Here is a 22,602-nt window from a genome sequence, read left to right on the forward strand (position 1 = left end):
GATTGGAGAGGGTGCAGGCCGGGCTGAGGAACACCCCCACCCCTCTATGCACGAATTTCATGCACCGGGCCACTAGTCTATATTATAAAAACCCAGTGGCCCTAATGCCGTAATGACCAAAGACCGGTCACCAGGAGGCTGCGTGTACAGCAAAGGTGCACGCGGGTGGGCGGGGACTTGACTCTGAGTCCCGAAGTGCCGGTGGGACTTAGGGGTCCCGGGTCTTGCACGACTTCCCGCAGGTCTGAGTCTTGCGAGATTTCGCGCACTAGGTCACTAGTTGTATTATAATATTACTATTACATTAACTTTAATATTTGTGTGTTCTTACAAGATGAGCTTTAGAGCCAAAAATAATTACTTTTGATTAGAAAATCTACTTAATTGTGAAAGGATAGACAAGGTGGAATTCACTACACCATAGCCTCTAATACATGCCAAGAATAAGAACTGCATATGACACTCCTTAGTAGATGGCATCTGATAATATGAGTCTTATCCAGAAATGAGGAGCATTCAGCCTGATTATAAAAGAACCCTTCTTAAGTTTTCTTCTAACTGGACTTTGGAAGTAAACATATCAACTATTTTTTATTGACTTATGGAGTCCTCAACCATTTATCATTATCTCTTGTTTTTGTTTTACAAAAAAAGGCAAATGTTTATTATTACCCATAGAAAAATTATAAAAACTCTGGTACATAAAATAGCATTTTGAAGTTTACTATGTCATTTGCTATATAAGATTGGAATGGATGCATTAATAAATAACCACTTTTTCCTTCCCTCACTTTTTTATGTCATATGATATCATATAGGATTGAAAAAAAAAAAAGTTTAAAAAACACTCCAGACTGACAGATATCTGGGGGGTGGGTGGGCAAGAAGAGATTAACCAAAGAATTTATATGCATACATGCATCGTCCATGGCCACAGACAATAGTGTGGTGAAGGTATGGAGTGGGGCGGGGTTTGGGTAGAAGGGGACAAAGTTGGAGGGTAGTGGAATGGGAGACATCTGTAATACTATCAACAAAAATAAATTTAAAAAATGAAACTCTCCTAGAAGGCAGGGTCTACAAGAATATTTGTTGAGAAAAAAGAGCATTCACAAAACCTTCTTCAAATGCTACTGGATGATGGAAAACTGTTGACTGTTTAAATAGGTTTTTTATTTGTTCGTGTGTTTGTTTGTTTTTATTAAGTGAAGTTCATTTTCTATTTAGAGTTTCTTCATTTTTATCCAATTCAATATTCTGTTCAAAGAGTCCATCCAGTATACCACATTGCATTATCTTTATTGTTCCTGTTTTTCTCCACATTGGCCCCACTACCCCATACCAGCCCCCTCCCAGGCCTTCACTATGCTATTGTCTGTGTCCATGGGCTATGCATATATGCATATAAATTCCCTGGTTAATCTCTCCCCACCCCCACCCCCACTCCTGCCTTCTCTCTGAGATTTCATAGTTTGTTCCATGTTTCTATGTCTCTGGATCTATTTTGTCCATCAGTTTATTTTGTTCATTAGATAAAAAATAAAATGATAGACACATACTTCTTTTACATAGGTGGGTACAGGATAGTTAATAGTCAACAATTAACAAGATAACAATAACAATGGGGGAATTTGTGGTCTCCACCCTGGTGCCCTAGAGAATTTGTTGTGCCCTGAGGAGTCCTGAAAAATGGAAGTTACCAGTTACCCTGACATTCCACAGGTGTGTTATCTTAGATGCAAAAAGACAATAGTCTCAGTAAAGATCAAAGTTGATCTTTGTCTGGGAAGATACTGGCATAGGACATGACTACCCACTATAAATAGCTTTTTAAAAAATATATATTTTTAATTTATTTCAGAGAGGAAGGGAGAGAGAGATAGAAACATCAATGATGAGAGTGATCATTGATCAGCTGCCTCCTGCATACTCCCTACTGGGGATCGAGCCCGAAACCCAGGCATGTGCCCTTGACCGGATGCAAACCCGGGACCCTTCAGTCTGAAGGCTAACACTCTACTGAGCCAAACCAGCTAGGGCTATAAACAGCTTTTTAATTAAAGGTCTTCATTTCAGACCATCCTCTGTGGTTATTTTAGGTCTCTTGAGTTTGTAAGGCCAACACATGGGCCTATCCTGAGTTAGTCAGGTTAGCATGTGGCCCCTTTTCATCCACAATTAAATAAGCTTAGTGGACTGTCTTTTTGGATTACGTAAAGTTCCTGTTTTTTAATGATTTTGCTTTAAATTGTATTTTGACTTTTGTTACCCCTATTTTTACACCACCTTACTTTATTGTCCTTGGCTTAATATATTGTATATCCCTATATTTTTCATATTTTCCTGTAATTTTTACAGCTTTTTTATGTCTTATTGTCTTGTTTTTTAATCCAATTTAACAAACTTTTTTTATAAATAAGAAAAGTTCATCCACTTATATTTGTTCTAATTATAGTAATACTTCTGGGCTTTTTACTTAAAGTTTCTTCATATGGATTTTTTCTTAACTTTTTTCTCTCTCCTTCACAGCTTCTTGGTATGTCAAAAAAAGTTTTTCTTATCCTTTGTTATTTTGTTTCCTGCTGGTTTCTGTACTTTTTCATGGCAACTGTCATAATTTTAACAAAGATACTTTATTATCTAACAAAGTTTACTCACGTGAATAAAACAAAGACATTGAAAGTTTAGATGCCCACTGAACTGCATTCATAACCTGCTTACTGTTGTCTTAAGTTTTAGTTTCAGCATTAAATTGAAAAATATCAGTTATGATTTTTATGCTTATAGTTAACTAGAGGCCTGGTGCACGAATTCATGCATGGGAGGAGTCCCAAGGGGGGGGGGGGGGGTGGGGGATGCGATCAGCCCTCCAGGCAGGCGGTGGGATGCCCTTGCCAGCCCAGTATCCAAATCCATCCCACTGACATTCCTACCAATTGTCGGGGGCCACCTGGTGGGTGCTTGCTCCAGAGATTGGACCTGCAGGACTACTGAGGAGTGAGTGGCTGCCGGCGGGCTGGTGGGCTGCTGGGAAGGGTCTCAGCTGAGTGGCGCACCTGCTGTGGGAGTTCACTGACCACTGGGAGGCAGCGCCTGCATTGAGCATCTGCCCCCTGGTGGTCAGTGCACGTTATAGTGACTGGTCATTCCAGTCGTTCCACTCATTTGGGCATTTGGTCACTTAGGCTTTTATATATAGAGATAATTGGATTTAATAGCATAATTTATTGGTTGCTCAACAAAGTTTCATACATCCATAGTTCTTCCCTTTGAACTTACTTTTATCTGTGCTTTTAACAAATTATCAGTGTGCATTTATAAGTGAATAAAACTTTTTCATCTTTGATACATATCTATCATTTGCTTTAATTCTTGAATTATATTTCTGTTTGGTTTCTATAATTCAAATATTGATTAACTGTATGACTCCTGTCTTAGACACCAGCAGAATCATTCACTTTTGATTCCACTTTTTACCATTAAGATGTTCTGTTACATTTTTCTATTCACAGAGATGTTTATGTTGTTTTGAGTATAGCTATCCCTTTCCTTATTAAATATATTAATAATGTAAAGAAAAATCTTCAAAGCTATGAAAAAGAAATGGCATATTTCTGTGGGATTTGGATCTCACAAAATCGAAGAATGAAGTCATGGACAAAAACAGTTAGGGGAACCAAAGTTTATTGAGAGAAGCAGTCCTGGAAAAGGTACAGCTGGGGTTCCATGTTGCAGCTGGGTGTAGTTCATTTTCCAAGCAAATTAAAGTCTATTAGTCCATGTGTGGAATCCCACATGGCCATAAGCCACGTGTGCCCAGGTGAGCATGTTTCTTGCCATCAACCCAAGAATCTAGTGCACTTGGGAGTGAGAGTGAGAGGAAGGGTGTGATTTTTAATTTTGGGGGAGGGGGTATATATACAGCCTTGTTAGCTCCTGATTGATCTTTTTAAAGAATTTAGCCTTAGCAACATCCTTGGGATTGATTTACATGTCTCACTGCCTTGTGATTGGTTATTTGCAAGCTGCCTGTCTTAGTAACATCCATACATTTTAAAGCTCACTTCTCAGTTGCTCTCCTTTCTTTCCCCGCCCAGTTGGGTTGTCTTAGTAACTTTGTCTAGTGGGTACACTGGTTCTATCTCTTCCCCCTCCCCGCTCTCCCCATTCCTGTCTACCTAGCTCCCCTCTATTTCCTTTTACCTTTAATTTTTTAAATATGTGATTGCTATTGATGAAGCCAAGTGGACAATATTAGATATAAAATCACAAAGCTGCCTTTAATCAAAGGTCAATGGCTCCACCATTGTTTTTATCAGAAAAAAAAATGGGAAGGGAAGAGAAGAAAAAGGAAGGGAAGGGAAGGGAAGGGAAGGGAAGGGAAGGGAAGGGAAGGGAAGGGAAGGGAAGGGAAGGAAAGGAAAGGAAAGGAAAGGAAAGGAAAGGAAAGGAAAGGAAAGGAAAGGAAAGGAAAGGGAAAACAAAAGTGAAAGGAAAAAGGGAAGGAAAAGAAAGGAAAGAAAGGAAAAATGAACAAAAGGAAAGAAAAAGGGAAAGGACAAAGGGAAAAAAAGCAGAAAGACAAAGAAAGAAAAGAAAAATCAATGTTGTTCCTTGCATTTCACTTTATGAGTGATTTCATTAAGTTTTTCATAGTTGACTGCTTTATGGGCAGCCTTTTTGAGTCCAGCAATGAGACAGATGATCATATGGCTACAGAGCCAGCACCCTGGAGAATTAACCTGATAGTCCCATCTTGGGTCAGTTAGGGGGACTCTGTTGGTGCCAACTGGGTTGGCTGCTGTGGTCTAAGGAGGGCATCGGCACGGTCCTGAGCTGCTAGGTCATAGGACTGGGTCAGGTATTCATATTCCTTAGTAAAAGTGGTCAGGTCAGTGGAAAAAGACCTGAGATGCCTCTCAATCTGTGTGAGGTTGGGTGTGGAAAATGGAACATGGACTACCCCCTCAGTTCCTGCTACCTCCCACAAGGGTAGAATAGGTGCGGGAATAGAAGTGGCTGTTGAGGAAAGTCGTCTTTGGGTAGCCCAAGAGCAAGTGTTAGGTGGGGAAAGTGTATTGGAGCTCGCGTTCTCGGGATTTGGGCTCTCAGGGACTAGGGGAGGTGGTGATTGCTGATTAAGAGGGTCTGGGTTTTGAGAATCTATTGCAAGTGAGATAGGGGGCACGTAAGGAGGTGGAGGTCTGGGTTCTGCTGGGTCAAAAGTAGATTCAGAATCAGAAGTGTTGGGGGTATGATGTTTTGCATGAAGAAGAATGATCTGATAGGTAGAGCAGAACTAACAGAGAGAGGGTCGAGACTGGAGTGTGAAAAGGCCTGGACGTAGGGAATCTCTGACCATTTCCATTGCAGTGACAGCAATTATCTAAATTGTGCAATGTGTTAAAATTGAAAGTGCCATTTTCAGGCCATTAAGACTTATTATCTAGTTTATATTGTGGCCAAACAGTGTTACAAAAGAAAATGAGGTGGTTGGGCATGATCTCCCACATGAGTGTGCAGAGGGAGTGTAGCATGGCCCACGAGGGAGGAAGGGTGAGTGATGGACCACAAATCCAAAGGTGACTGTTTAGGGCAGGTGTCCCCGCTGCTAAACAAATCACCACGAGAAATGAGGGCGTGACCCTCCAGACTGGGCATCCCCAATCCAGAAGGACCCAAAGCTGAATGGCTAAGGAGTCTTCTGGCCTAGCGCTAGGACTTTTGAGATGAGAGGTCAGTGAGAGAGAGTGGGCAGAAGACTTGAGAAAAGGGAAATTATAGACCTCACTCACCTAAAGAAGATTGGCTGGTGTGGGATGGAGGGTCAGCAATGGAGGAGAGATTCCTGATCCAGCATCCTCCTTGGCTGGTTTGGGAGGGCCCATAGGGAGGGAGTCCTAATCAAGACACCAGAGTAGGATTTGGAGGTAAGCCCAGGACCAGCTGCTGCTGGCTACTCATCTCCAAATAGCAAACTTGGGGTGACTGAAGCTGGGGCAATGGCTCCCCTTCCCTGTGGAACCCTGCAGAGTTTTGGCACCAAATGTTAGGGTCCCTGAAGGAGGAATGCAGGAGAGGACAAAGCAGTAAGGGATTATATATTTACTAGAGGCCCGGTGCACAAAAATTTGTGCACTTGGGGGGTGGGGGGAGGGGGGTCCCCCAGCCCGGCCTGTGCCCTCTCGCAGTCTGGGACCCCTCGGGAGATAACGACCTGCTGGCTTAGGCCTGCTTCCGGGTGGCAGAGGGCAGGCTCAATCCCTAAGTGCAGCCCCTGGTCACACTCAGAGCAGGGCGGATCGGGAGGTTGCGATGCCACCCTCAGTCACACTCAGGGTAGGGCCGATTGGGGGATTGGGGCACTGCCCCCTGTCACACTCAAGGCAGGGTCGATGGGGAGGTTGCAGCGCCACCCTCTGTCACGCACAGAGCAGGGCCGATCAGGGGGTTGGGGAGCTCCCCCCTGTCACACTCAGGGCAGGGCCAATGGGGAGGTTATGGCTCTACCCTGTCACACACAGGGCAAGGCCCGTGGAGGGGGGGTTGGGGTGCCACCCTCTATCACCCACAGAGAAGGGCCAATCAGGGGTTGGGGCGCCACCACTGTCACACTCGGGGCAGGGCCGATGGAGAGGTTATGGCTCTACCCTGTCACACACAGAGCAGGGCCGATCAGGGGGTTGGTGTGCTGCACCCTGTCACACACAGAGCCACAGGGCAATCAGGGGATTGGGGAGCTCCCCCCTATCAGGCACAGAGCAGGGCCCGTGTGGGGGGGGGGAGGTTGGGGCGCCACACCCTGTCACACACAGAGCAGGGCCGATCAGGGGGTTGGTGTGCTGCACCCTGTCACACACAGAGCCACAGGTCAATCAGGGGATTGGGGCGCTCCCCGCTATCAGGCACAGAGCAGGGCTGATCAGGGGGTTGGGGTGCCTTCCCCTGTCAGGAACAGAGCAGGGTGGATAGGGAGGTTGTGGCCCCGCCCCCTGTCACACACAGAGCCGCAGGGCTATCAGGGGGTTTGGGCGCTGCCCCCTGTCATGCTGATCCCGGTGCCGGGAGCCTCGCTGCTCCGCTGATCCCGGTGCTGGGAGGCATATTACCCTTTTACTATATAGAATAGAGGCCTGGTGCATGGGTGAGGGCCAGCTGGTTTGCCCTGAAGGGTGTCCTGGATCAGGGTGGGGGTCCCCACTGGGGTGCATGGCCAGTCTGGGTGAGGGGCTGAGGGCTGTTTTCCGGCTGGCGAGTGACTAAAGCTTCCAACTGCTCCTTGTTTTCTTTTCTTTTTTTTATTTTTTATTCTGGGCCAGCTTTAGCTCTGAGGCCTCGCTGCTGAAAACATTGATACAATGTTTCGGTCCGGCTGGATCTCAGTCCGGCTGGTTTCTGGTGTTTTGGTTAGCTTCTTATTTGCAACATAGTACATAGTTGCTTAGAGTTGCAGTTGAGAGGCCGGCAAGTGAGGTGGGGAACGTTGGAGTCCACAGCAAGCAAGCCTCATGCTCGCTTCAGTGCCTGCCTGCCAGCCGCCATTTTGGCTGACAGTTAATTTGCATATACTCACTGATTAGCCAATGAAAAGGGTAGCGGTCGTACGCTAATTACCATGTTTCTCTTTTATTAGTGTAGATTAGGTCACCTGGATACCAGATGGGCTGAGCCACAAAATGGTACCAGCCCCTAAATATGGGAGTCAGAGGTTTTAAAGGACTATAGGCGGGCTTTTTCTGGGCAGAGACTTCTCTGTGCAGGTCTGGATTCTGGAAAAGTATGGAGGGGAAGAATAATGGTCTTAGCAAGTGGAATGTCCATTGTGAAGTGGCTTAAAGGTCAGTTCCCAGGGGAGAGGTGTCAATTCAATTATTTGATCAGACCTAACACATAACTTACCTTTTTTTTGCAGAGGGATAGATAGGAATTATGAAGTGTCATCTGTGGGTGGTGGAGTGATGATGAATGTCTATTTTATGTTATTATATGGGTGTTGACTGTGGGATGCATGTTTTTTTATTATTCTCTCATTCCAGGTAAGAATATTTAGCCTCTGGATGTTTTTTCCATTAGATTGTGAATTTACAAAGCACAGTGTGTATTTAAGATCTTATTATAGAACTAAAGGCCTGGTTCACAAAATTCATGCACAGGAAGGGGGGTCCCTCAGCCCAGCCTGCACCCTCAGGGGATGCCCTGGGGGATTGGGCCTAAAATGGCAGTCAGACATCCCTCTCACAATCTGGGACCCTGCATGCACCAGTGACCGTACTTTTCATAAAGGTGAAAGCATCTTGCTGTTATATGGCCAGCTACATTTTTTTGCCCTAATTATAAAAAGTAGTACAAAATATGATTCTTCTGAGGCAGTAGTACTATTTTCCCCATCTTATGGGTGGAAAAACTGAAGCAGAGAGAAGTTAAGTCACACAGTTATAAGTGTCAGAATCAGGGCTGACCACAAAATGTGCAAGCCAGAGTCTATGCATGTCATTGCTGCATCATCCTGTTTTTTCAGTGTTAGAGTAGCCTTGCCAGGTTTTAATTTTTAAATCTAAGAAACTGTTCCCAATATATAGGGTAGGGTCCCTAGGCCTGGCCGGCAATCAGAGCCCTCTGTGGGGTGACTGGTGGGTGGGGTGGTCAGGGGGCCCCCCCTGCTGGCACCCGCCTTGGCTGGCAGCCTGGTACCACCCACGGGCTGGCCCCATCCCCTGATCATCAATGCCAGTCACCTCCCTCTGCAGCTCCTGCATTGAGTGTCTGCCCCCTGGTGATCAGCGCATGTCATAGTGACCAGTAGTTCCACCAGTAGTTCCGCCATTCAGTTGATTTGCATATTAGGGTTTTATTATATACCAGAGGCCTGGTGCACAATATTCATGCACTCAGGGGGGTACCTCAGCCCAGCCTGCGCCCTCTCGCAGTCCAGGAGCCCTTGGGGGATGTCCGACTGTCGGGCATAAGCCGGCAGTGGGACATCCTTAGCGCTGCTGTGGAGGTGGGAGAGGCTCCCGCCACTGCCGCTGTACTCGCCAGCCGTGAGCCCTGTGGGAGCGCACTGACCACCAGGGGGGCAGTTCCTGCATTGAGTATCTGCCCCCTAGTGGTCAGTGTGCATCATAGTGACTACTTCTGCCATCAGACCGAAACCAGCTCTCTGGCATCCCCTAAGGAGTTTTGAATTGTGAAAAGGTGCAGGCCAGGCTGAGAGACCCCACTGGGGCATGATTGGGGCCAGGGGAGGTTGGCCAGCCAGGGAGAGACTGTAGGAGGACTCCAGGGTGTGTCCAGCCCATCTTACTCAGTCCCAATTGGCCGGACCCCAGCAGCAAGCTAACCTACTGGTCAGAGCGTCTGCCCCTGGTGGTCAGTACATGTCATGGCAACTGGTCAACCAGTTGACTGTCTGCCCCCTGGTGGTCAGTGCACGTCATAGCGAGCGGTTGAGCGACCTTAGCATATCATTAGTATATTATGCTTTGATTGGTTGAATGGATGACCGGATGACTGGACACTTAGCATATTAGGCTTTTATTATACCGGAGGATTAAATAGGGTTTTTCTAATTTACTTTAAGTTGTAATGTGGGTATTTCCAAAACTAAAAGACAAAAGTCTACAGTTTACTTAACTGTAAACCAAGCTCCTAGAAAAAAAATAAACAATGTTATCAGAGAGAGGCGATTTAAAATCTTACCCATAAATTATAATAATTTGCCAGAACAAGTGATTCTTATGGCTTTTGCATCAGTATTCTTTTCTTCCTTTCACTTGCCTAGTACTAATTAAAAGGTTCCAAAATAGCCTACCATTTATCTTGAAAGATATCTGTAACTCAATTCACTGCTTGAAGGATCTTTAACATTCATATTACAAAAGATTCTGTCCAAAAGGTAACAATTATAAACAATATTTACACTATAGAGATTTCTGAAAAGGTGTTGAGAAATTTAAATAACATTAATTATTATGCTTTTCTATTGTCATTCAACTACCCTTAGATGATATAAGAGTGCTAATTTCTAGCCATTTCTTTTTATTTATGGCATAAGAAACTAGGCAGTTGGCAAAATTGTTTTTCTTATAAAAATTATTGAATTGTGTTCTAATCTCATCATAGTTAATCACTTTATGCTTTAATTGCAATGCTTGCAATTGATTAATAGAGCAATTTTCCAGTCATGAATGGAGCACAGAAGGGAAGAGGAATCACATAAATAACTTAAATCTACTGATAATTTAAAAATGCATTTTAAAAAGTAATATCTTTTCAATGCCTTCTATTATCTGCTGTAGTGAAATTAAGAGATTCAGGATTAAAACCCTTTTCCCAGTCCCCCTCTTTCTTTCTGCTGGAGATAACAATGTATTAATTAATTGGCAATATAATAATATTGTTCATATCATTCACATTAACTCCTCTTATTTGTTTAATTGTTACCTGTGCCATTACCCCTACCTCTCTCCCCATCTCTCCCAGTCTCTCTCTGAGACACACACACATACACACACACACTCATGCATATAAAGAACATGTGTAAGTCAGATAGTGAATGTTCTCTATATGGCAACTAGAGGCCTGGTGCATGAAAATTCATGCACTGAAGGGGGGGGTCCCTCAGCCTGGTCTGCCCACTCTCGCAGTCCGGGATCCCCCAGGGGCGGGAGGCAACCCAGCGATCAGGGGAAGGTGACGCCCCATCACACCTCTGCTGCTGCCACTGCCAGCAGTGCAAGCCTCAGCCGGCCCTGGTTATCTGAGCCTCGGGCAGCCCTGGGCAGCTGGGCAGCCGACATCCAAGGCTTGCCTGCACCTCAGGCCAGCCCTGGGTGGCTGGGGGGCTGAAGAGACTGGGGGACTCTGGAGGCAGGTGCGCAGCTGAGGGGACTGGACACTGCCATCTTTGAGGGCGTGGCAGTCAATTAGCATATTCCCTCCTTATTGGCTGTGGGAGCCGCCATCTTTGAGGGCGGGGCAGTCAATTAGCATATTCCATCCTTATTGGCTGTGGGCGCTGCCATCTTTGAGGGCAGGGTAGTCTATTAGCATATTCCCTTCTTATTGGCTGTGGGTGCCACCATCTTTGTGATGGCGTGAGGGTCAATTAGCATATTCCTTCTTTATTCGATAGAACTGGAGGCCTGGTGCACAAAAATTTGTGCCCTCGGGGGGGGGCTCCCTCAGCCCGGCCTGTGCCCTCTCGCAGTCTGAGACCCCTTGGGAGATAACGACCTGCTGGCTTAGGCCTGCTCCCGGGTGGCAGAGGGCAGGCCCAATCCCTAGGTGCAGCCCCTGGTCGGGGTCAGAGCAGGGCGGATTGGGGAGTTGGGGCACCGCCCCCTGTCATGCACAGAGCAGTGCAGATCCGGAGGTTGCGATGCCACCCTCAGTCACACTCAGGGTAGGGCCGATTGGGGGGTTGGGGCACTGCCCCCTGTCACACTCAAGGCAGGGTCAATGGGGTGGTTGCGGTGCCACCCCCTGTCATGCACAGAGTAGGGCCCATCAGGGGGTTGGGGTGCTGCCCCCTGTCACTCACAGAGCAGGGCCCATCAGGAGCGTTGGGGCTCCGTACCCTGTCACGCACAGAGCAGGGTCGATCAGGGGGTTGGGGAGCTCCCCCCGTCATGCACAGAGCAGGGCCGATCAGGGGGTTGAGGAGCTCCCCCCTGTCACTCACAGAGTAGGGCCGATGGAGGAGTTGAGGCACCGCCCCCTGTCACCCACAGAGCAGAGCGGATCAGAGGGTTGGGGCCCCGCACCCTGTCACACTCAGGGCAGGGCCGATGGGGAGGTTATGGCTCTACCCCATTACACACAGAGCAGGGCCCTTGGGCGGGGGGGGACACCGCCCTCTATCACCCACAGAGCAGGGCCGATAAGGGGGTTGGGGCACCGCCACTGTCACACTCAGGGCAGGGCCGATGGGGAGGTTATGGCTCTACCCTGTCACACACAGAGCAGGGCCTGTGGGGGCGGGGGGTTGGGGCGCCGCACCCTGTCACACACAGAGCAGGGCCCATGGGGGGGGGGGGGGCTGGGGCACCGCACCCTGTCACACACAGAGCAGGGCCGATCAGGGGGTTGAGGAGCTCCCCCCTGTCACTCACAGAGTAGGGCCAATAGAGGAGTTGAGGCACCGCCCCCTGTCACCCACAGAGCAGAGCAGATCAGGGGGTTGGGGCACCGCCACTGTCACACTCGGGGCAGGGCTGATGGGGAGGTTATGGCTCTACCCTGTCACACACAGAGCAGGGCCCGTGGGGGGGGGGGGGAGGGGGCTGGGGCGCCGCACCCTGTCACACACAGAGCAGGGCCGATCAGGGGGTTGAGGAGCTCCCCCCTGTCACTCACAGAGTAGGGCCAATAGAGGAGTTGAGGCACCGCCCCCTGTCACCCACAGAGCAGAGCGGATCAGGGGGTTGGGGCACCGCCACTGTCACACTCGGGGCAGGGCTGATGGGGAGGTTATGGCTCTACCCTGTCACACACAGAGCAGGGCCGATCAGGGGGTTGCGGTGCCGCACCCTGTCATGAACAGAGCAGGGCAGATAGGGAGGTTGTGGCCTCGCCCCCTGTCACACACAGAGCCGCAGGGTGATCAGGGGGTTGGTGCGCCTTCCCCTGTCATGAACAGAGCAGGGCGGATAGGGAGGTTGTGGCCCCGCCCCCTGTCACACACAGAGCCACAGGGCGATCAGGGGGTTTAGGCGCTGCCCCCTGTCATGCTGATCCCGGTGCCAGGAGGCCTCGCAGCTCCACTGATCCAGGTGCTGGGAGGCATATTACCCTTTTACTATATAGGATAGAGGCCTGGTGCTTGGGTGGGGGCCGGCTGGTTTGCCCTGAAGGGTGTCCTGGATCAGGGTGGGGGTCCCACTTGGGTGCCTGGCCAGCCTGGGTGAGGGGCTAAGGGCTGTTTGCAGCTGGTCACACCCCCTTCAGGGTGGAGGTCCCCACTGGGGTGCCTGGCCAGTCTGGGTGAGGGGCTGAGGGCTGTTTTCAGGCTGGCGGGTGACTGAAACTCCCAACCGCTCCTTTTTTTCTTTTTCTTTTTTTAATTCTGGGCCAGCTTTATTTCTGAGGCTTGGCTCCAGCTCTGAGGCTTCGGCTGCTGAAAGCAGGTATCTGGTTTGTTTGGGTTCTATAATCGAAACACTGTTTCAACTCCAGCTCTGAGATCTCGGCTGGGTGAAAGCAGGTTTCTGGGGTTTGGTTTAGCTTCTATATTTGTTACAATGTTTCTTAGAGTTGCAGCTCAGAGGCCGGCAAGGTAGGCGGGGAAGCTTGGCTTCCTCCGTCACTGAAGCAAGCAAGCCTCCCTGTTTGCGTCAGCTGCCTGGCTGCTGGCCGCCATCTTGGTTGGCAGTTAATTTGCGTATCTCCCTGATTAGCCAATGGGAAGGGTAGCGGAGGTACGGCTAATTACCATGTTTCTCTTTTATTAGATGGGATTATTATCATTACCCTTTATTAAGCTATAACATAAAACACTTGATCTATATTTGGCAGAATGAGTCTGAACACACACACAGAACTGAATTTTGCTCTGATATGTAGCCCAACTTGGTGTTTAATGGATCATATTCACTACATGATTTTTTCTGTCCCACTTCTGGTATGTATCTGTGAAGAGTAGACAGGTGAGAAGATGGGAAGTATCATTATTAGACAGAAGGTGCCCCCTTACTGCATTTCACAGCTCTCTCCCATAACTCAGAAATCTAATTTATATGATTATATATTTTGCCAGGAATGTGAAGAAACAGAGAGATCATATATTGTATGCAGATATTCAGGCTTCAGTAATAAGAGCCTTTTAAAAGACATACAGATGTGCCTGGTTTGGCCATCTTGTCACAACAAGAATTTTCAGAGCCCTATCTTCACCTTTGCCCTCTCTTAGGAGTGAGAAATGTGAGCAATTTATTGTGTTTAAGGTCTGCCTTGATGAGTTTGATAAGATAACACCTTAATCCAGCCATTCTCAACCTGTGGGTCGTGACCCCTTTGGGGGTCAAACGATCCTTTCACAGGGATCGCCTAAGACCATCAGAAAACACATATATAATTACATGTTGTTTTGTGATTAATCACTATGCTTTAATTATGTTCAATTTATAACAATGAAAATACATCCTGCATATCAGATATTTACATTACGATTCATAACAGTAGCAAAATTACAGTTATGAAGTAGCAACGAAAATAATTTTCTGTTTTTATGTGGGGTCACCACAACATGAGGAACTGTATTAAAGGGTTGCGGCATTAGGAAGGTTGAGAACCACTGCCTTAATCTATCTACATAGACTCATATGTCCTAGCACCAACCAAGTTCAAAGGATGAGGGTTGAGAAGGTAAAATAGCTATAGGCAAATTTATCACCCTGTGAACAATATATAACAAGAAAAATTTCCAAGTTTTGTTTTGTATTATTCAAGAGTTTAGGGGAGTTATATGCTTTTTACCATGCCCTTCATATGAAAAAGAAAATACAATTTTCCAGTTTTAATAAAGGTAATTTATTTGGGGCAGGAAAGTAAAGAATTCTTACTGAACTTGAACAGTGCACAAAATGGATTTCCTTTGATTGTGGGCCATGATTGTAGGGTTTTGTTTGATTTTGTGTGTTTGGTAATTCAACTAGATGATCTAAAACATAATGGTTATCTCTTTAATGGCCTTGTGTTTTAAAGAACATTGATATGAGTTGCATAGCCTTTTCAACTCAGTTCTTTTGGGTCTTTTAAAACCAGACACAGATGAATAAAATATCTCAAGTCAAAGAGCTGTTCACCACATTGTGTATACACTCAATTAATTTATCTTTGTTAATGGTTACTTATAAATTAAGCTCCTAATGGGTGCTATTTTTGTATATTTCAAAGTACGTTTTTTCAAGTGAGCTCACAAGTCATCTCTCAGTTTTCTTTATTAGTCAGCTGGCTGCTTTACCCCAGATTTCTGGCAGCTGTCTCATTAGGTAAACTGTTGGTCACCAGTGGAATCAGACAGAAAATGATTATTAGATCAATTCATCATCAAAACTGGGGGAGGGGGGAATGCAATCTCTGAAGCATGTGTTTTACTTTAATGTAAAACATTATTTTCATAAATTATTTTCATTCATGTTTAAGACAAATGTAAAACCCTTTGTGTGAGATTATTTATCTATTGGAACCTCACTTGGTATAGGACACCCCCAAAATCCTGTAGGTAGCCTACAGTTATGTCCTGATCTCCCTAAAATATCCCAGCCTGGTAATCACCCTATATAATAAAAGGCTAATTGGCAAATAGACCAAACAGCGGAACAACCGAACAACTGGTTGCTATGACGTGTGCTGACCACCAGAGGGTGTGCGCGGAACATGGTGGGCATCGGCCATAGTGGGATGGTGGAGCAGGTGAGCAGGGGTGCCAGACCAAGGCAGGGTACCAGTTTCTGTCATCAAGGCAAGCCTCTGGAGGTTACTGAAAATTCTTTGCTCCCGCACACCATGGTCTGGCCCGGCGCTCGCACCTGCTGCTGGCGCCGGCCCTACTTGCACCCACTGCCAGTGCTGGAGCCACTGCTCACACCCACTGCTGGCACCAGAGCCACTGCCCGCACCCACTGCTGGTGCCCAGCGCCGGTCCTGATCACTCAACGCCGTCAGTGGATGCAAGCGGGGGCTGCCAGCCCTGATCACCCCTGAGGACTTCTCCACCTCCCCCTGATCCTGAGGGGCCATCAGGGCAGCAGCCGCTAATCGCAACTGCTGATGGAGCCAGCCCTGCTCACACCCACTGCTGGCACCGGCCCCAATTGCTCTGAGCCTTAAGCAGGTGCAAGCAGGGCTGGCACCATCAGCACATGGGAGTGGTGGCGTTGGGAGTGGGGCTGCTGGTAGACAGGGGACCCTGGGCCACTGCAGGAAGAGCCAGGCGGGGGCATGGAGGATGGGCTGAGACCCATCCCTGTGCCCACTGCAGCCTTGCAGCCCACAGTTCCTTTTAAGATGCATGAATTCATGCACTGGGCCCCTAGTCTCTCTGTATGTGTGTGTGTGTGTGTGTGTGTGTGTGTGTGTGTATATATATATATATATATATATATATATATATATATATATGGCTAATATGCAAAGTGTCCCCTCGAGGTTCGACTGGGAGATGAGGAGTTTGATTGCTCACTATGACATGCGCTGACCACCAGGGGGAGGTGCAGAACGAAGGAAGGCCCTGGTCGGCAGCCAGCAGTTGGGGAAGAAAGGCTCTGGCTGGCAGCCGGAATGCCCTGATTGGCCCTGATCACCGGCCAGGCCTAGGGACCCTACCCCTGCACAAGTTTTGTGCACCAGGCCTCTAGTATAGTATATTCAGTCTAGTCACACCAATGGATTAGTTATAACAGATCCAAATACACTAGATTAAGGCCAAATCTAATGGAATAGAAGATGTCACAATGCAAATGGTCTCCATAGTAAAGACTTGGTAGGAGATGGTAAAATGAACAGTAGGACCAAACTCAAAATTTTAACCTTATGTGTTTTGTTTCATTTTGGTGCTATTTTACTAGCTAAACTTCCAGGAAGTTCATTGTGAAGACATTTATATGGAAGACAAAGTAACTCAAGATGAGAATGTTCCATTAGGCATTTTACCATAGTATTTTGCTTTTCAACAGAAGCATTTTGACCTGAAAACTATATAAATCTACAGATTAGAGATGTTATCTTGCTAAAAGGAAAACTTATGATGATATAAAGAAGTCAAGATAATAAATTTAACTCTTCTTTGGAATTACATCAGTAGAGTTTGGTTTAGAAAAATAAAAGTAACAGAAGTGTTTTTTGTTTTTAACTTAACAGAACCCATCTTCTACTTCGGTGATGTTGAGTACTCTGTGGATGAGAGTGCTGGCTATGTGGAAGTGCAGGTATGGAGAACAGGCACTGACCTGTCCAGGTCTTCTAGTGTCACCTTGAGATCTCAGAAAACAAACCCTCCATCTGCCAATGGTGAGCAGTTTTCTATAATAACTATGTTCTACAATTTTCAACTTACCATGACAGAAAAGACTTTAAAGCTAATATATTTTACTCCTTTTTAAGTACTATTAATGTGGTCTAAATGGATTTTTTTTTCTGAAATTATTACTATATGGTAGGTAAATCAAACCTTGATTTACTACTGTGAGAAAATATACTTAAGAGCCATGGATCAGAGGCTAAGTTAAAACACATTAGTAAAAGACTAAAGTCTAATGCCTATATTTGCATGAATTTGTTCTCTACACTTGGCAAATCTAACATTGTTGAATATTATGACTTCATATGCACAAGAATAAGCATGCTGACCACCTTCACAAAAATCTAATGCCAGGTAAGTATCATACAGGCATGCATCTCCAATTGGCTTCTGCCTAAGTTTAAACAAATGTCCCCATATATACTTCAGATTCAAAAGGCTTTCCCCAATTTATTATTTGAGCTGCCCTTGCTGGTACATTTATCCTGGAATCTACATCTCCAAAAAGTTGATCATAGAGTTTATGGCAAGCATAGGATTAGAAATTTCCTTTTTTTTCCTTCTAAATTACCAACAATACAAACTCTCTCTTTTACTCACATATACACACATACATGCGCACATGTTCATTATACATACATTACACATTCATCACACAAAGCAAGCAAGGGCCATACAATTACAAAGGTCACTCTTAAGTTTTAACTGTTTTAATGTAGTAGAACCAGCATAGTGCTTTTCATATAGTCATTGTCCAATAAAAATTTGTTTAGCCCAAAGAGTTATTTTGTTAGAGAAAATTCAAATAAAAGAAAAGATAGAAATGAGAATAAAGGTAAAGAAACAGAGAAAAAATACAGATGGATTCAGATACAAATATTTTTTAAAATGAATTATAGACATAAACATCCAAATATGGTTGCATATTCAGAGGTAAAGAGAGAGTTAGAAGTTATGAAAACAGAAAAGTAATGATATTTAATATCAACCCCCACTCTTAGTCTTTATAAACATTAAAAGAAAGTTTCATTTTAGAAAACTGTGGTACATCTACACAATGGAATACTACACTGCTGTAAAAAAGAAGGAATTCTTACCATTTGCAACAGCATGGGTGGAGCTGGAGAGCATTATGCTAAGCAAAATAAGCCAGTCAGAGAAAGATAACTATCACATGATCTCACTCATTTGTGGAATATAATGAACAACATAAACTGATGAACAAAAATAGAACCAGAGTCATAGAAGCATCAAACAGACTGTCTAACCTATGAGGGAAGGCGGGGGGTGAAGGGGTAAGAGATTAACCAAAGGACTTGTATGTATGCATATGAGCATAACCAATGGACACAGATGGGTTGGGGGGGTGGTAAGGGTGAGGGCATATGTGCGGGGGGGTGGGGGCGGCTGGGGAAAGGTCAATGTGGGAAAAAGGAGACTTATGTAATACTTTAAACAATAAAGAATTTTTAAAGAAACAAAGTTTTATTTTTAACTACATTAGACATAAATGAAGATGTCCACACTAAATATGTACCCAATGATCTGAAATGGCCAAAATCATGGACCAAATATGTCTTGAGAATAATGGGTTGCTCTACTTAACTGGGGTGAATGTGGGTGGAGAGTGTGGGATGCTCTCCAAAGTTTATATCCGAAATGTGTTGCTTTGACCAGCAGGCAACCACACACCTAAATAAGATGTTCTCTAGTAACTCACAAAAACAAATATAGATACTTAAGTAATGTTAACAAAATTAAAATTATTATATTTATTTCATATATAATTAATAATAATCATGTTTGATTGATATACCGATTTTAGATCTCATTTTTATTAGCTCCATTTTAGAATTCCAAAATAAAGATTGAGAAACTATAAGACATGAAGCAAAAATAACTAAAGTTAAAATAACACATTAGACATAGATATGACAGAGTTCAGAAACTGATATTTGATTTACCATCTCAACCAATGTAGCTATTAATCTTTTATATTTCATTAAATGTACTTTTCTGTAATGTTATGCTAGTCTACATTTTAAAACAATTGTAAATATACTACATGGTTTGCTTATCATAATTTTGTTTAAATTTAGTCAGTCCCCAACTGAATAATTCTTTTGTTACTATCATAGCTGGAACAGACTATGTGGGAATTAGTCGTAATTTAGATTTTGCACCTGGAGTCAACATGCAGACTGTTCGTGTCATCATACTGGATGATCTTGGACAACCAGTGCTGGAGGGAATTGAGAAACTTGAACTGGTGCTTCGTATGCCTATGAATGCTGCCATTGGCAAGCCCAGCAAAGCCACAGTGTCCATAAACGACTCTGTCTCAGATTGTGAGTGTTTATTAATTTATAATAAGTAAACTAATAAGCTAGAGTTTACATAAATATTAAATTAAAAAATAAACTAAGGTTTATATACCTGTATTAGTTTGCTAGAGCTGTCATAACAAAGTACTATAGACTCATAAACATCTTGTGTCACCATTCTTGTGGTTAGAAGTCCAAGATCAAGGTGTTGACAGGGTTGATTTCTTCAGAGGGCTGTAAGGGAAATATCTGTTCCAGGCCTCCCTCCTTGATTTGTAGATGGCCATTTTCTTCCTATGTGTCTTCATATCATCTTCTATGTGTGTCTCTGTCAAAATTTCCCTTTGTTAGGGCCCAGCCAGAGTGGTTTGTACAAGCAGTGTTTCTCATCTCTCTCTCTCTCTCTCTCTCTCTCTCTCTCTCTCTCTCTCTCTCTTTTTTTCCTTTCTCTAAGCATGTCCTCTAGTGAGGATTTTTTTTTAATTTCTCCTTTTCATAAGGACACAAGTTATATTGAATAGGGTTTACCCTAATGACTTCAGTTTTACTTACTTACCTCTGTAAAGACCCTATCTCCATATAAAGTCACGGTCTCAGGTACTAGGGGGGAACACAGTTCAACACATACTGATACCCTTTCTTCTACCAATTATTAGAATAGAATTATACTCTCACACACAAAAATTTAGTCTTCCTCTCACATTCAAAAAAATGTGATATTGCTGATCTAGCCTAAACCGAGCTTTTCCAAAGAGGACCATACCAACATGCCTGGTGGTTGGCTTCAGATCATACCAGAACACCACCCAATTAGCTCCATAAATGACACGCCCAAAGTGGGAATAGAGGGACTATACCTCAACATAATAAGGGCCACATGCCAAACTCACAACTAATATCATACTCAATGGGAAAAAACTAAAATAATTTCCCTTAAGATGAGGAATAAGATAGGAATGCCCACTTTCTCCCTTCTTATTCAACATAGTACTGGAAGTCCTACCCACAGCAATCAGGCAAGAAGAAATAATAGACTTCCAAATGGAAAGGAAGAAATAAAACTCTCACTATTTTCAGACACTATATATAGAAAACCCTAAAAATTTCATCCCAAAACTACTAGAACTGATAAATGAATTTAGTAAAGTAGGAGGATATAAAATAAATATTTAGAAATTGGTTGCATTTTTATACAACAATAGGGAAGCATTAGAAACAGAAACTAAAAAAAAATTCCCATTTAGAATTACATCAAAAAAAGTACCTAGGAATAAATATAACAAAGGAGGTAAAGACCTGTACTTACAAAATTATAAGACACTGAAAAAAGAAGTTGAAGACACAAATTAATGGAGGCATATACTGTGCTTCTGAATAGGAAGAATTGACATTATTAAAAATGCCCATAATACCCAAAGCAATCTATAGATTCGATGTAATTTCTATTAAAATACAAATGGAGTATTTCCACAGAACTAGAGCAAATAATCCAAAAATTTATATGGAACCACAAAGTATTTCGAATAGCCACAGCAATCTTGAGAAAGAAGAACAAAGCTGGTGGTATCACACTGCCTGGTGTCAAACTATACTATCAGGCTATAGTAATCAAAACAGCATGGTACTGGCATAAAAAGAGACACAAAGATTAATGGAATAGTATAGAGAGTTCAGAAATAAACTCACACCTATATGTTTAATTCATATATGACAAAGGAGGCAAGTACATACAGTGGGGTAAAAAAAAGTCTATTTAATAAATGGTTGGAAAAATTAGATAAATGCATGCAAAAGAAATGAAACTAGACCATCTTCTTACACATATACAAAAAGAAACTCAAAATTGATTCGAGACTTAAATGTAAGACTTGAAACCATAAAACTACTAGAAGAAAATATTGGTAGTAAACTCTTTGACATTGTTCTTAGTAATATTTTTTGAATATGTTTCCTGGGGCAAGAGAATAAAAAGATAAAAGAAACAAATGGGACTATATCAAACTAAAATGGAGAAAACCATCTAAAAAACAAAAACAACCTATTGAATGGGAGAATATATTCGCCAATGATACACCTATAAAGGGTTAATGTTCAAAATACATAAAGAATATATATAACTTTACACCAAAAAAAAAAAAAAACAAACACAAAAAAAAATCCAATTGAAAAATGGGCAGGGTACCTGAATAGACATTTATCCAAAGAATACATACAGATGCCCCATAAATATGAAAAGATGAACAATGTGACTAATTATCAGATAAGTGCAAAATAAATAAAAAATGAGATATCTCACACCTGTCAGAATAGCCATCATCAATTAATCAATTAATAACATGTTTAAGGTTGTAGAAAAAAGAAAATACCCATGCACTATTGATGGGATTGCAAATTGGTATAGCCACTATGGAAAACAGTATGGAGGTTCCTCAATGAAATAAAAATAGAACTATATTATGACTTAGCAATCCCACATCTGAATATAGAAATTTAAAACACTAATTTGAAAATATATAGGCATTCCTATGTTCATTACAGCATTATGTACACTAGTCATGATATGAAAGCCATCTATGTGTTCATTGATAGGCAATTGGATAAAAAAATGTTATACATATATACAATCAAATATTACTTGGCCATAAAACAAAGAATGAAATCTTGCCATTTGTGACAACATGGATGGGTCTAGAGCAATGGTTCTCAACCTTCTTAATGCCACAGCCCTTTAATACAGTTCCTCATGTTGTGGTGACCCCTAATTTCATTGTTACAAATTGAACATAATTAAAGCATAGTGATTAATCACAAAAACAATATGTAATTATATATGTGTTTTCCGATGGTCTTAGGCGACCCCTGTGAAAGGGTCGTTTGACCCCCAAAGGGGTCACAACCCACAGGTTGAGAACCGCTGGTCTAGAGGGTATTATGCTAAATGTAATAATCCAGACAGAGAAAAACAATTACCATAAGATTTCACTTGCATTTGGAATCTAGAACAAAGAATAAACAAAATGGAGATAAAATCATAGATACAGAGAACAAACTGGCAGTTGCCAGGATCCTGGAGGGCAGTTGGGGTTGGGTGATAAAGTGAAGTGTTTAATAAGTACAAATTTGCAGTTACAAAGTAGTCAGGGGATATAAAGCACAGCACAGGGAATATAGTCAACAATATTAAATGTCATCTATAATTGAAAAATGTTTAAATTAAAAAAGAATTGCCTCATCACAGATGAGTAGAAACACATAGGG

General features: G+C 43.6%; 1 protein-coding gene across 1 annotated transcript in view; it reads left to right on the plus strand.

Annotated features, from left to right (window-relative positions):
- The window catches only part of FREM2 (FRAS1 related extracellular matrix 2), a 377,463-nt gene that overhangs the window by 281,130 nt on the left and 73,731 nt on the right, over nt 1–22,602 (plus strand). The window contains exons 7-8 of the mRNA XM_070409236.1: nt 16,861–17,010; nt 19,159–19,368. Of these exons, the coding sequence (XP_070265337.1) occupies nt 16,861–17,010; nt 19,159–19,368 (360 nt within the window). The remainder of the gene's footprint in view (nt 1–16,860; nt 17,011–19,158; nt 19,369–22,602) is intronic.

This window comes from Myotis yumanensis, unplaced genomic scaffold (genome assembly GCF_028538775.1).
Source record: "Myotis yumanensis isolate MYYU_CA2020_CCGP unplaced genomic scaffold, mMyoYum1.0.hap1 SCAF_3, whole genome shotgun sequence".
NCBI classification, from domain to species: Eukaryota; Metazoa; Chordata; class Mammalia; order Chiroptera; family Vespertilionidae; genus Myotis; species Myotis yumanensis.